Raw genomic sequence first — 13981 nt, 5'->3', positions numbered from 1 at the left:
GTGTGTGTGTGTGTGTATCTGCGTGTTCTACCATACCTGTGTGAGCCGATGGCTGAGACCACTTCGCTGTCACTCTGGCAGTTGTCAGTGGCCTGCAGGCGGGCGAGGCCCCTCAGTGAGCGGGGCGGGCGGACCGGGGGGGTGGTGGGAGTGATGCTACCACTGGATTGTCTGTATGAGGGTGGTGTAGGGGAAGTGGAGTCAGATAGGTAGCGACTGGATCGTCTGTACGAGGGTGGGTCAGCGGAGTGAGCAAGATGACCGCTGGAGTGTCTGTAAGAGGATGGTGGTTGGGAGGTGGCATTCCCATTGGCATCCAGTCCTGGCCTCACTCCTGGACCCATATAACCCACCTCATCGTGGTGAGAAAGGACCCCGTTGAGATTATGATACTGGGTCTGGGTTGGGGCTGTGGATGGGCGGAGGAGGGGGAGGTGCTGATGTGAGGGCTGGGGCTGGGTGGTGGTGGGTGGGAGGAAGGGGTCACAGATGTCGGTGAACCCAGGATGGGGCTGCTTGGGGCAGCCGTCGGGGTTGTAGAGCATGGGGTATCCCCTCCGGAGGACCATGTCCACACTGTGGCCCACAGGAACTGCCTTCAGCATCTCTACCACTTCTTTGTGGGACGTTCCCAGGACACAGACGCCGTTGATGTAAACCAGGATATCTGCTGTATGGACAGATAGGAGAGGTTGAGAGGGAGGTCTGGTGAAGTTGTCCCATTGCATTAGTATACATTTCAAACCTACACGCTGTACTGTACTTTACAAATAATTTGAAGGGACACAACAATGTACTGTAGTTCATAAATGGTATACTATCTTTGTATAATGTGTTTTTGGGTGTGTGTAGTAGTATTTCAGATTTTATTGGGATCCCCAATTAGCCGCTGTCTTGCTTCCTGGGCTCCAAACAGGAAACAAAAAGACAAATAAAATACATAATATAATATACATAATACTACATAACACTACATAATACTACTGGTTGAGAGAATGCCAAGAGTGTGCAAAGCTGTCATCAAGTCAAAGGTTGCCTACTTAAATATATTTTTGGTTGCTATATGATTCCATATGTGTTATTTCATGGTTTTGATGTCTTCACTATTATTCTACAATGTAGAAAATAGTAAAAATAAAGAAAAACCCTGGAATGAGTGTCTAAACTTTTGACTGGTACTGTACATGTGTTGATTGATGCATTGGGTGACAGATTATGGCATGCAAACCATTAGGACTAGGGATTGATTGAGATGTACTCTCTGTGAGAGATCACAGAAAAATCCCACTACTATAATCCATCTCCAGTCAGGAGAGAGAGAATGACAGAAAGAGAGATTGAGGGAGAGGAGAGAGAGAGAAATCTATATATACAGAACAAAAACTATTTCTAAGATTTCAAATCAAATCAAATCACATTGGTCACATGGTTAGCGGATGTTATTGTGAGTGTAGCGAAATAAAATAAATACAATTTGACAGAGTTGCAGTTCATATAAGGAAATTAGTCAACTGAAATAAATTCATTAGGCCCTAATCTATGGATTTCACATGACTGGGCAGGGGCACAGTATTAGTTGGGCCTGGGAGGGCATTTACGAGGAACATGATATCAACATTGGCCCAGTTATGATACCGTAGGGAAGCTGAATCTAACATATCCCTAGAAAAGTCTGTTTTCTACTATCAAATAAAATTTTAAATGCATTTTTGCTGTTTCAAATCACATTCTCAATCCATTCACAACTTTACAACTTTGCATAAATGACAATCATCTCTGTATATTGTCCTGTCCCTCCCCTGCCTTCTTCCTCCTCTCCTACCTGTGTTGAGAGCTCCAGGTCCCCCTGGCGTGACACTGTAGACCTGAAGGAACTCCCTGGCTCTGCTGCCCCCCACAATGTTGAAACCAAACCCCCTGGGACCTTTAGAGAAGCGTGTGTGGATAGAGAAACCCCTCAGCTCCCCTGGCTCGTCTGTGAACCCTGGTACTGAGAAAGAGCAATGGAGGGATGGATATAGAAAAGAGCGAGAAGGACAAAGAAACACAGAGAGAGAGGCTTATAACAGGGAGGGAGAAAGACAGAGAGGATTTGTGCAATTGGAAGGTAAAGAGGAAATAAAGGTCACTATGAAGAGGTTGAGAGAACAACAGAGAGAGAGAGAGACAGAGAGAGGTTGCACCCTGTGTGTGTGAATGGGTAAACTGCTTAGAATGTGCCACTTTAGAGCTGAGTTGAGAGATGCACAACACTGAAAACTCATGGCCAGATGGCACTTAGTGCAAAACGTTTAGGAATAAATAGACATGCAGGCAAAGTGTTTTTTTTCCGTCCTGTCATAATGTCCCACAAAGAAGATTCAAGCTCCTTGAAAGGAAACAAACTCTCTGGCTGATATGTATCGCCCCCTGCTGGTTACAACAGTAAACGGCAACCCACTCAACAGATTCAGACCAGCTTTACTCGTGATATTATGGCAGATGGGATTTCTCACTGCTATAATCAGCTAGAATGGTCAAATGTTGATGTATTATTGTGTTATCAGTGAATCACATAACATAATTATGATAGTAGGTTGTCAGTGTCATGCCCAACACATGGCCTCTGTCAGACATAGCAGCTAGCAAAATGGCTCCCTGCCATTAGTTCCAGGTTCTGGCTTGCTGTTATCGGGTTAGGGCTTAATCACGACACAGTATCTAAATTCTACTAAAAGCTCATTTCATTTCATTTGACTCTATTAACAAGCCCACTGTGCCTATGGTCCTATGATCCTAGTCTAATCAATGTACAGACAGCATTATTAGGCAGTGCAACGGTTAAACCATCATTTCTCAAACTCGGTCCTCGGGACCCCAAGGTGTGCACATGTTGGTTTTTGCCCTAACACTACACAGCTGATAAAAAATCATCAAAGCTTGATGACTAGTTGATTAATTGAATCAGCTGTGTAGTCCTATGGCAAAACCCAAAATGTGCCCCCCTTGGGGTCCCGAGGACCGAGTTGGGGAAACCCTGAGTTAAACGCTCCAGCAGTATTTCCCTGGGAGAGAGCTCACATGTATTTTTGTCAAGCGTTGTCTCTCTGCTGCTCTGTGCACGAGGCTCCTCCCAGCTGGCCATCTTGGAGTTATGGCTGAAAGAGAGTGACAGATAGGTCACCAATCAATCACCATGGTAATGCTATATAACAGTATTTACAAGTCAACACATTCAAGATTTAGAGGAAACTGATCCCGGACCAGTCAAAGAGAGCGTCTATCCATATAGAATAGTCACTCACTCTATGTAGAAAGGCTGTCCTGAGTCGCTGTAGGCCACCTCCCAGTTTTTAGGCATCACTGCTCGCACCCTGGCACGGGTGCTGCCATGGCCATTCTCCATGGCACTGCCATCCCCTCCAATGGACCCTCTGGACAAGGAGACGGGATGTGCATTGCTGATACCCACTAATCCACCTGGAGCGTCAATAAAGAGGACAGTGATAATGATGTCACTGAAAACTTGTGTTTGACACATCTTACTATAGAAGTTCTCAGATAGCCTACACTCAGTGAAAATAGAACCGTTGAATAACTTACTCTCTGAAATCATGGACATTGGCTACACTGAATGTAGTTTACAGCTTTAAATCCACATGTACAGATCCAGATCCATTGAGTTAAGCGTTTCAAAAATCGCAAAAGGCAAGGCATGTACTGCTGTTCATTGACGACAGTTCAGTAACACTATGGTTCCCTCCAACCTCGACACCAAGCTCAGAGCCCTGGGTCTGGTCACCCCCCACTGCAACTGGACTTCCTGATGGGCAGACCACAGGCTGTGAGGATTGGGAACAACACCTTCTCCACACTGGTTCTTAACACAGGGGGCCCCCCAGGAGTGTGTCCTCAGTCCTCTGCTGTACTCCCTGTTCAAATTCGGCATGTCGCCCTGGGTCCTCTCCAAACACTACCGTTGTACCATCGAGAGCGTTCTGACCGGTTGCATCATGGCCAGGTACAGGAATTGCTCCGTCCATGGCAGCAAGGCCCTCCAGCACGTGGTGAAGATGGCCCAGAACATGACTGAGACCATGCTCCCACCCATCCAAAACATCCCCTTAAAACAGTGCCTGAGGAAGGCACACAGCATCATGAAGGACCCCACACATTAGCTGTTCTCTCCCTTACTGTTGGGCAGGCGGTATCTGAGCATGAGATCTGATACCAACAGGCTCAGAGACAGTTTCTATCTACAAGCTATCAGACTGCTGAACACTTGAACTGGACTGACCACCTGCTCTGATTCTCCTTACCTTAGCACACATGCACTCAATCATGCACACACCCACGGAGACACACACACCCACGGAGACACACACACCCACGGAGACACACACACACACACACACACAGGTATATATGCATTCATACTACACACACGTCACAACTGCTGCTATCAGAATCTTATTGTACGGCTCAGTTTATACACTACCCCCCATGCCCCCCTTCCCCCCTTCCCCAAAACAAATTTAAATATTGTACTATAAATTGTGCCTTCCAGTACTTTAATTATGCTCAAACGTTGATTATATTCTACTGTCATTTACTTTATGTTCATATTCTTATTTTTTACTATTTCTTATTGTTGTTGCATTGTCGAAGAAGGAACTTGCATATAAGCATTTAGTTGGATAATGTAAACCATGCGTATCCCGTACATACGACTAATACAACTTCAAAACTATATGTAAACAGCTTTTCCCGACCCTCCTGTCCTTTAGAACGTACTAGGCGTGGGAGGATGTAGCCTGCTGCACACCCAGAGCTGCAGTCAGAGCCAGCCCAGCAAGCGCTCTGTTCAGCACCACCCGACCTGGCGATAGATGACTCAGCTGCACAGGTCAGGACCATGGACAACTCCCTGCTCTCTGCCTGCCACACAGCCTAGCCTGCCCGTGGTTAGCTAGGCCCTCCTCTGGAGCAGGTCCAGCGATCGATGCAGCCCCAGACCCACAAAGAGCTAGGAGCATACTAATCATGCCCATCATTGATTAATTTGGCCATCAAAAACTCGGAGGTACAGAGGGACAAGGCAGTCTATACAGTTTGCGGTAGCTGTTGGCCACCATACTTAGCTAGATAAAATGGAGGAAAACAAATCACACATTTTGGCAACTTAAAATCACAAAAAATGTTTTGAATTAAACATGATTTACTGCCACAACTGTTAATACTACTACTACTAATACTACTATTATAATTACTACTAATACAACTACTACTTATTACCACTATATGACTGTAGTAGATTGGTCACCCATATAGCCTTACGGGACAGTCTGTCTTTGGTAAACCTGCCTGACAGGCCAGAATCTTCCTCGCTGTTCTCCCCCTCCTCGGCTGCTTTCTCCAGGTTGCTAAGCGACTTGCTGCGTGTTCGGAAGTTCCGGAGCAGGTTGCGGTGTTCCTGGTAGGTGATGGGAGGACTCTCTGGACCAATGTGTACTGGCCGGGGGGTGCCGTAGTAGTTCCCTGGGAGAAAACAGGATGGGAGAGAGAGTGACGTATAAAGTGAGGTAATTGTTAGAAGCATTGTATTGTTAGAAGCATATTGGTACTTTTGGCTTTTGGTCTTTGGGGGCAAGAATAAAAATACATAAATAAATAAAACAAATGAGATTGTGAAAAGGATAAAAAGGATAAGAGGTAAAGCGATGAGATGGAGACCCCAAACACACAGTTGAAATGGCTATCATTATATGAAATATAGAAAATACAGTAAATCCTAAATATGATGACAGCAGTGTTCCAGTGCAACGCATGCATCACATAGATTTACCATCCAACCTAGGGATCAGTACAGTATACTTTTACCTTCTTCAATTATATCCTTCTGTTGTGGCAGCTACCGTACAAATCAAATGACTTCAATCTATTTCTCCAGCTCCAGCACAGAGAAACATTAGGTTGCTGATGTACTCGTCAAGGTTATCCCACCATAGTGTAACAGTACCGCAGACCCGCTGATTCTCCAGGCTGCTTTGCAGGAGCCGTACCGCCATCAATGTCACATGTGAGGCAAAGTGAAGATGGCATTTATTGTGCCCCTTAAACTTATATGAATTATGCATGCTAATCCGGGGTTGCTTCTTTAATCAGAGGAAGCGGTCCAACTTTAACCCTCCCCTGACTGGGGTGGGTTGTGCAGGTTGGTGCGACTGAGACCTGTTCATTAACTACATGGATGTAATAAGGCTTCCTCTAAGAAAATGTTCTTATATCCCATTATATTAATGATACTCACCAGCCATGTGCCTGCCAGTGTGGACTGGTTTGTGGGTTAACCCGCTACCCCTTTAGATAGACTAGCGTCCTCTATCTGCAATATACAATATGCTACCTACAGTGTGTTGATCATGAAAGAATGTCTATGAAATTAAATGCAGTTGAAGTCAGAGGGAGACGACTTAGCGAATAAATACCTCTCCTCTCCTCACCTTTGAACTTGCCGCTCTCCAGAAGAGCTCCTGACTCCTCCAAAGAGAAGAACTCTTCTATGGAGACAAAGTTGTAGTCCACCCCTGAGATCTCCCCATCATGGGGCAGTCTGGTCGTGCCTGGAGAGTGAGCCAAGAGAAAGTTACACATCCCAATCTGTCTCCACAGTCCACTGTTAGAACAGTGCATTAGCATACCCCTCATGAAATGCAACAAAAAGTATTGAAACTGATATTGTATATACGATGTGCAATTAGGATATGTACAGTCACATAATACGTTGCAAGGACTCATTCTGTGTGCAATAATAGTGTTTAACATGATTTTTGAATGACTACCTCATATCTGTACCCCACACGTACAATTATCTGTTAGCTCAGTCGATATTGAATATCCCTTTGAGCATGATGAAGTTATTAATTACACGTTGGATGGTGTATCAATACACCCAGTCACTACAAATAGAAGAAGAAGAATTCAAAAAATAATAAACTGCAAATATTGTACAATCCAGGTGTGCAAAGCTATTAGAGACTCACCCAGAAAAGACTCACAGCTGTAATTGCTGACGAAGGTGATTCTAACATGTATTGACACAGGGGTGTGAATAATTATGTAAATGAGATATTTTTGTATTTCATTTTCAATAAATGTGTAAAAATGACTAAAAACATGTTTTCACTTGTCATTGTGGGTTATTGTGTGTAGACGGGTGAGAGAAAAAATTGTATTAATCAATTTTGAATTCAGGCTGTAACACAACAAAATGTGGAATATGTCAAGGGATATGAATAGTTTCTGAAGGCACTGTAGTCTACAGCACTTCATATTCTTTCTTAGGGATGAAAGGAAGATACAGATGTCAGATAATAATTTGCTCACTCTGATGTTGCTGAGAATTTTCCTGCACCACAGGATTAACAGAAATTCAGTGAAAACCCGCATTAACACAAGGCTATATTAACAGTACTACACTTTTCATGTAGCCTAATTTTGGCCAGCTAATTGCCTAACCACTGATCAAGCGCCATTACATCAGCAGAAAAGTGTGAATGGACTAAACTTGTTGCAGCAAAAAATTATATTGCTGCAACAAAACTAGTCAAATTAAGATCCAATATCTGTAGGTTGATTAGTAGCCTTTTGCACTTGTACCTGGTTGAAAATTGCAGATTTGGACACTGATAAGTGCCTAAATTGGAACACAGTGGCCTTACAGTAACATGATATAAATGACCTCAGAGCTCAGGCTCTGTGCTTCACAGCTCTGTATGGGTTTTGACTGACAGCCTTTCTGAACTTGAGCATCGCACATGACAAGAAGTTGACCCCGTCCCTCCCGCTAATTGGGCAACTTTAGATCTTTTTAATTCTGACTGAGGGAAATGCTGTAAATTAAGAGGATTATAATAAATACTGCTTTTGATGTCATACAAGCAAGCCAAACACCCGTGAGTCCAAATGTGCATTTCACATTTCCATATCATAAAACTTGTGTAATATACAGTGCCAACATTTATGATCACTATGTTAGATGTGGAGCTACAAGATGTCATGGCGTTATACCCTAGGTTTAATAGCTACCATGGTTATGCATATGCTTTCCATATGTCTTCTGTAAGAAACATTTCAATATAGCCCCATCCATACAGTGCCTTGCGAAAGTATTCGCCCCCCTTGAACTTTGCGACCTTTTGCCACATTTCAGGCTTCAAACATAAAGATATAAAACTGTATTTTTTTGTGAAGAATCAACAACAAGTGGGACACAATCATGAAGTGGAACGACATTTATTGGATATTTCAAACTTTTTTAACAAATCAAAAACTGAAAAATTAGGCGTGCAAAATTATTCAGCCCCCTTAAATTAATACTTTGTAGCGCCACCTTTTGCTGCGATTACAGCTGTAAGTCGCTTGGGGTATGTCTCTATCAGTTTTGCACATCGAGAGACTGACATTTTTTCCCATTCCTCCTTGCAAAACAGCTCGAGCTCAGTGAGGTTGGATGGAGAGCATTTGTGAACAGCAGTTTTCAGTTCTTTCCACAGATTCTCGATTGGATTCAGGTCTGGACTTTGACTTGGCCATTCTAACACCTGGATATGTTTATTTTTGAACCATTCCATTGTAGATTTTGCTTTATGTTTTGGATCATTGTCTTGTTGGAAAACAAATCTCCGTCCCAGTCTCAGGTCTTTTGCAGACTCCATCAGGTTTTCTTCCAGAATGGTCCTGTATTTGGCTCCATCCATCTTCCCATCAATTTTAACCATCTTCCCTGTCCCTGCTGAAGAAAAGCAGGCCCAAACCATGATGCTGCCACCACCATGTTTGACAGTGGGGATGGTGTGAGCTGTGTTGCTTTTACGCCAAGCATAACGTTTTGCATTGTTGCCAAAAAGTTACATTTTGGTTTCATCTGACCAGAGCACCTTCTTCCACATGTTTGGTGTGTCTCCCAGGTGGCTTGTGGCAAACTTTAAACGGCACTTTTTATGGATATCTTTAAGAAATGGCTTTCTTCTTGCCACTCTTCCATAAAGGCCAGATTTGTGCAATATACGACTGATTGTTGTCCTATGGACAGAGTCTAACACCTCAGCTGTAGATCGCTGCAGTTCATCCAGAGTGATCATGGGCCTCTTGGCTGCATCTCTGATCAGTCTTCTCCTTGTATGAGCTGAAAGTTTAGAGGGACGGCCAGGTCTTAGTAGATTTGCAGTGGTCTGATACTCCTTCCATTTCAATATTATCGCTTGCACAGTGCTCCTTGGGATGTTTAAAGCTTGGGAAATATTTTTGTATCCAAATCCGGCTTTAAACTTCTTCACAACAGTATCTCGGACCTGCCTGGTGTGTTCCTTGTTCTTCATGATGCTCTCTGCGCTTTTAACGGACCTCTGAGACTATCACAGTGCAGGTGCATTTATACGGAGACTTGATTACACACAGGTGGATTGTATTTATCATCATTAGTCATTTAGGTCAACATTGGATCATTCAGAGATCCTCACTGAACTTCTGGAGAGAGTTTGCTGCACTGAAAGTAAAGGGTCTGAATAATTTTGCCCGCCCAATTTTTCAGTTTTTGATTTGTTAAAAAAGTTTGAAATATCCAATAAATGTCGTTCCACTTCATGATTGTGTCCCACTTGTTGTTGATTCTTCACAAAAAAATACAGTTTTATATCTTTATGTTTGAAGCCTGAAATGTGGCAAAAGGTCGCAAAGTTCAAGGGGGCCGAATACTTTCGCAAGGCACTGTATATGCCAATTCCCACGACTGTAAGGGGTTAAATCAATTACTTACTTGTTACATGTCAGCATGGGTGAAACTTGCTTGTAAACCTTCCAAAAGAAACCCTAATCAGGCCTCAGTCTGAAATGAATCCCCTCCAAACAACAAGCTACGGTCAAATTCCTGTCCTTCTCCTTCTCCTGGAGGAGCACATACTGTATCATAGCAGAGTGGGGCCAGTAGGAGGGAGTCAAACCCAGTTACTCCATAAAACATATGATTAATGCACTGCTGTCTCACCATCAGTGAGGGCACAGCACTCCACACTACAATGTCACAGACACACAACACTGCCTGCCTCTCCTCTTCATACCCTGTTAGAGCGAGGTAATACGTCCCAATCAGCAACAGAAGATGAGGCTCTGTCTCTAATTAAACATCTGATAGAAAATCTCCTGATGGCCTCTGACGTGTGTAGAATTATTCTCCTCCCCTCAGGACAGAGTAGACTCATTAATGCTAATACTGAGGAAGTAGGAAATGTGTGTTTGTGTGTGTGTGTGTGTGTGTGGGGCTAGGACTCATTACCAATGCCCTCCTCTGAGATATATATGACATGTCAGCAGGAGATAGCTGGGATTATTGACATATTCCTCCATGCGTCTCCCCTCAGGCCCCCCACTGATCCCATGGGCCAGGGGAGAGAGGGAGAGAGAGGGAGAGAGAGGGAGAAAGAGTGAGAGAGATTGGAGGAGTTTTAGGAGTAGAGGGGTAATTAAGCAGAGCTTCTTATCAACACCAAGACACAGCTGTCAGTCAAAGACAGAACAGGAGTCAGAAGTTGTCATGATCAAACCCACAGTGGGCAAAACTGACTAGCCAACATCACTACAGGCCAACATCACTACATGCCAACATCACCACAGGCCAACATCGCTACAGGCCAACATCACTACAGGCCAACATCACTACAGGCCAACATCACTACAGGCCAACATCCCCACAGGCCAACATCACCAACATCACTACAGGCCAACATCACTATATGCCAACATCACTACAGGCCAACATCCCTACAGGCCAACATCCCCACAGGCCAACATCTCTACAGGCCAACATCACTACAGGCCAACATCACTACAGGCCAACATCACTACAGGCCAACATCACCACTGGCCAACATCACCACTGGCCAACATCACTACAGGCCAACATCACCACTGGCCAACATCACCAAAGGCCAACATCACTACAGGCCAACATCACTACAGGCCAACATCACCACTGGCCAACATCGCTACAGGCCAACATCACTACAGGCCAACATCACTACAGGCCAACATCACTACTGGCCAACATCACTACTGGCCAACATCACTACTGGCCAACATCACTACAGGCCAACATCACTACTGGCCAACATCACTACAGGCCAACATCACCACTGGCCAACATCACTACAGGCCAACATCACTACTGGCCAACATCACTACAGGCCAACATCACTACAGGCCAACATCACCACTGGCCAACATCACCACTGGCCAACATCACTACTGGCCAACATCACTACAGGCCAACATCACTACAGGCCAACATCACTACAGGCCAACATCACTACAGGCCAACATCACCACTGGCCAACATCACCACTGGCCAACATCACTACAGGCCAACATCACTACTGGCCAACATCACTACAGGCCAACATCACTACAGGCCAACATCACTACTGGCCAACATCACTACAGGCCAACATCACTACAGGCCAACATCACCACTGGCCAACATCACCACTGGCCAACATCACCACTGGCCAACATCACTACAGGCCAACATCACTACTGGCCAACATCACCACTGGCCAACATCACCAAAGGCCAACATCACCAAAGGCCAACATCACTACTGGCCAACATCACCACTGGCCAACATCACCACTGGCCAACATCACCAAAGGCCAACATCACCAAAGGCCAACATCACTACTGACCAACATCACCAAAGGCCAACATCACTACTGGCCAACATCACCAAAGGCCAACATCACTACTGGCCAACATCACCACTGGCCAACATCACCAAAGGCCAACATCACCAAAGGCCAACATCACTACTGGCCAACATCACCACTGGCCAACATCACCACTGGCCAACATCACCAAAGGCCAACATCACCAAAGGCCAACATCACCAAAGGCCAACATCACCACTGGCCAACATCACTACTGGCCAACATCACTACAGGCCAACATCACTACAGGCCAACATCACTAAAGGCCAACATCACTACAGGCCAACATCACTACAGGCCAACATCACTACAGGCCAACATCACCAAAGGCCAACATCACCAAAGGCCAACATCACCACAGGCTAACATCACTACAGGCTAACATCACTACAGGCCAACATCACTACAGGCTAACATCACCACAGGCTAACATCACTACAGGCTAACATCACTACAGGCCAACATATACCAAATGGAAAATAATGTAAATAATACAACCGTTTTTATATGTTAGTAATTTAGAATTCATGGAGATCACTCCATTCTTTACTGGGGATAGTAAAGAATTCAGCTGTCCTTGAGTCTTTCCTGAAATTGAGTCATCCTATGCAACGTAAAGGGCAGATAAGAGAGACACATACAGTTTGATGCAACTAGACATACGTACAAATAGTTCCTAGAAGAGAGTGGTATGTAGTGTAGTTCCCAAATGAATTATGATAATGTTGTGTCTCTGTCTAATGACTGGATGCACCACAACAACCTATAGAGACGTTAGGTAGCTGTCTACTGCCCGTCCTCCCCCGAGGCCCGTCCTCCCCCGAGGCACGAACGCACATCTGCTTTTCATTTAATTCTGCCTCGAAATTATTGATAAATGACTTGCATTTACTTAATTCTGTTTAGCGTTCATTTTTTTCATGTCATTCTCTTATGAAGAGTCACTGTGTGTAAACATATTTCTTGCCAGGGGCAACATAATGCATAGTAGAGTACACAGTATGTTTTAAATAGCGAGGGGATTGAGATACTTTCAAAGCAAAATGCACATCCATTATTTCTCAGGTCTTCTAAGAACCAAAGACAAATACAGTGAGAATATCCTCACACTGACTTTGTTCAAATAGCAATTCACATTTTTTTCCTTTTGCATATATTTCAAAATAAAATATTCTAAACATGAACCACTTGTTTAAAAAAGCAATACATCCAAAAAAACATGAATATAATAGGATGCAACTTATTATCCACTGCTAACCGCCAGCTAGGCCACGGTTTGCCACCTCATCTTAAAAACATATTGATCTGAGACAGTAAATCAGGCCTAGCAAAGTACATAAGAGGCTTTCAGATTGACTCAATTGATACACCAATCACCCCCGTCTGTGATCTACAGTTGCTAACTAGCTTCATTTACCTCAACGCTTTTACATGTGTGTAAATAACACATTTCATACCCCCTAATAGGTTGTTTGTGTCCTGGAATATTAGGAGAAGCAGAGATGTATATCAGGAAGTAATACAAGAGTGTCATTTGAGCTGACTTTCTCGTGTTTTTGCAAGTGGGCTAAACTAGGATTTCGACATTGTTACAGTGTTGGTCTATGTTGGTATAGAAGGGAGAGCGGGAGAGCAGCGGCATCTTACTGTGTCATCCATCTCCTGCAGATCAGAGGATTACACAGCCAGGGGATGAGCGTGCCGCCTCGCTGTCACTCCAACTTAGAGAGCCAGGCAGGAAGTTGTGTCACAAGTCTATCCACACCCGGGTCTAGCTGCGCCAGGGCGGCTGTACACAAGGCTCTCTAATCCATAATCCATAAATGCTGGACATATTTATAGTACAGATGCTACAGAGTAAAGATCAGACTGATCCATCACCTCTACCCCCCATCTAATTACAAACTGGACCAATGGAATTGTTATGTAAAAGGACTTTGGCTTGGAGAATGTGTATGCCTCTTTTATGTGAATGTCCTGTAGGTCTCAATGTTCAAAGCTCAAAGACACAGAATGTTTTGTTGTTTTTCTTGCGTATTCTCGGGAGTTTTAACCTGCATGTGTGTGTGTGTGTGTGTGTGTGTGTGTGTGTGTGTATGTGTGTGTGTGTGAGAGAGACGTGGTGGAGAGGCTGACTGGTCTGGCAGACTGTTCCACATGACCTACTTCCTGGCTAAACAAGAGATTAGCGCCAAACTCCCCATCGCCGTGGGCTGGCCAGGCTATGGCCGGCCAGAGTGGTC

General features: G+C 44.3%; 1 protein-coding gene across 2 annotated transcripts in view; it reads right to left on the bottom strand.

Annotated features, from left to right (window-relative positions):
* magixb (MAGI family member, X-linked b) overlaps positions 1-13981 on the bottom strand; it is a 49113-nt gene that overhangs the window by 19295 nt on the left and 15837 nt on the right. For both annotated transcript variants that reach the window (XM_036945828.2, XM_036945827.2), the window contains exons 4-9: positions 6483-6602; positions 5317-5517; positions 3285-3459; positions 3061-3137; positions 1823-1990; positions 37-670 (exon numbers count right to left, since the gene is read on the bottom strand). In XM_036945828.2, coding sequence (XP_036801723.2) covers positions 37-670; positions 1823-1990; positions 3061-3137; positions 3285-3459; positions 5317-5517; positions 6483-6602 — 1375 coding nt within the window. The remainder of the gene's footprint in view (positions 1-36; positions 671-1822; positions 1991-3060; positions 3138-3284; positions 3460-5316; positions 5518-6482; positions 6603-13981) is intronic.

This window comes from Oncorhynchus mykiss, chromosome 16 (genome assembly GCF_057628025.1).
Source record: "Oncorhynchus mykiss isolate SJ-2025 chromosome 16, ASM5762802v1, whole genome shotgun sequence".
Classification (NCBI taxonomy): Eukaryota; Metazoa; Chordata; class Actinopteri; order Salmoniformes; family Salmonidae; genus Oncorhynchus; species Oncorhynchus mykiss.
The sequence above is the reverse complement of the archived record's forward strand: the minus strand, read 5'-3'. Positions and strand labels throughout refer to the sequence as shown.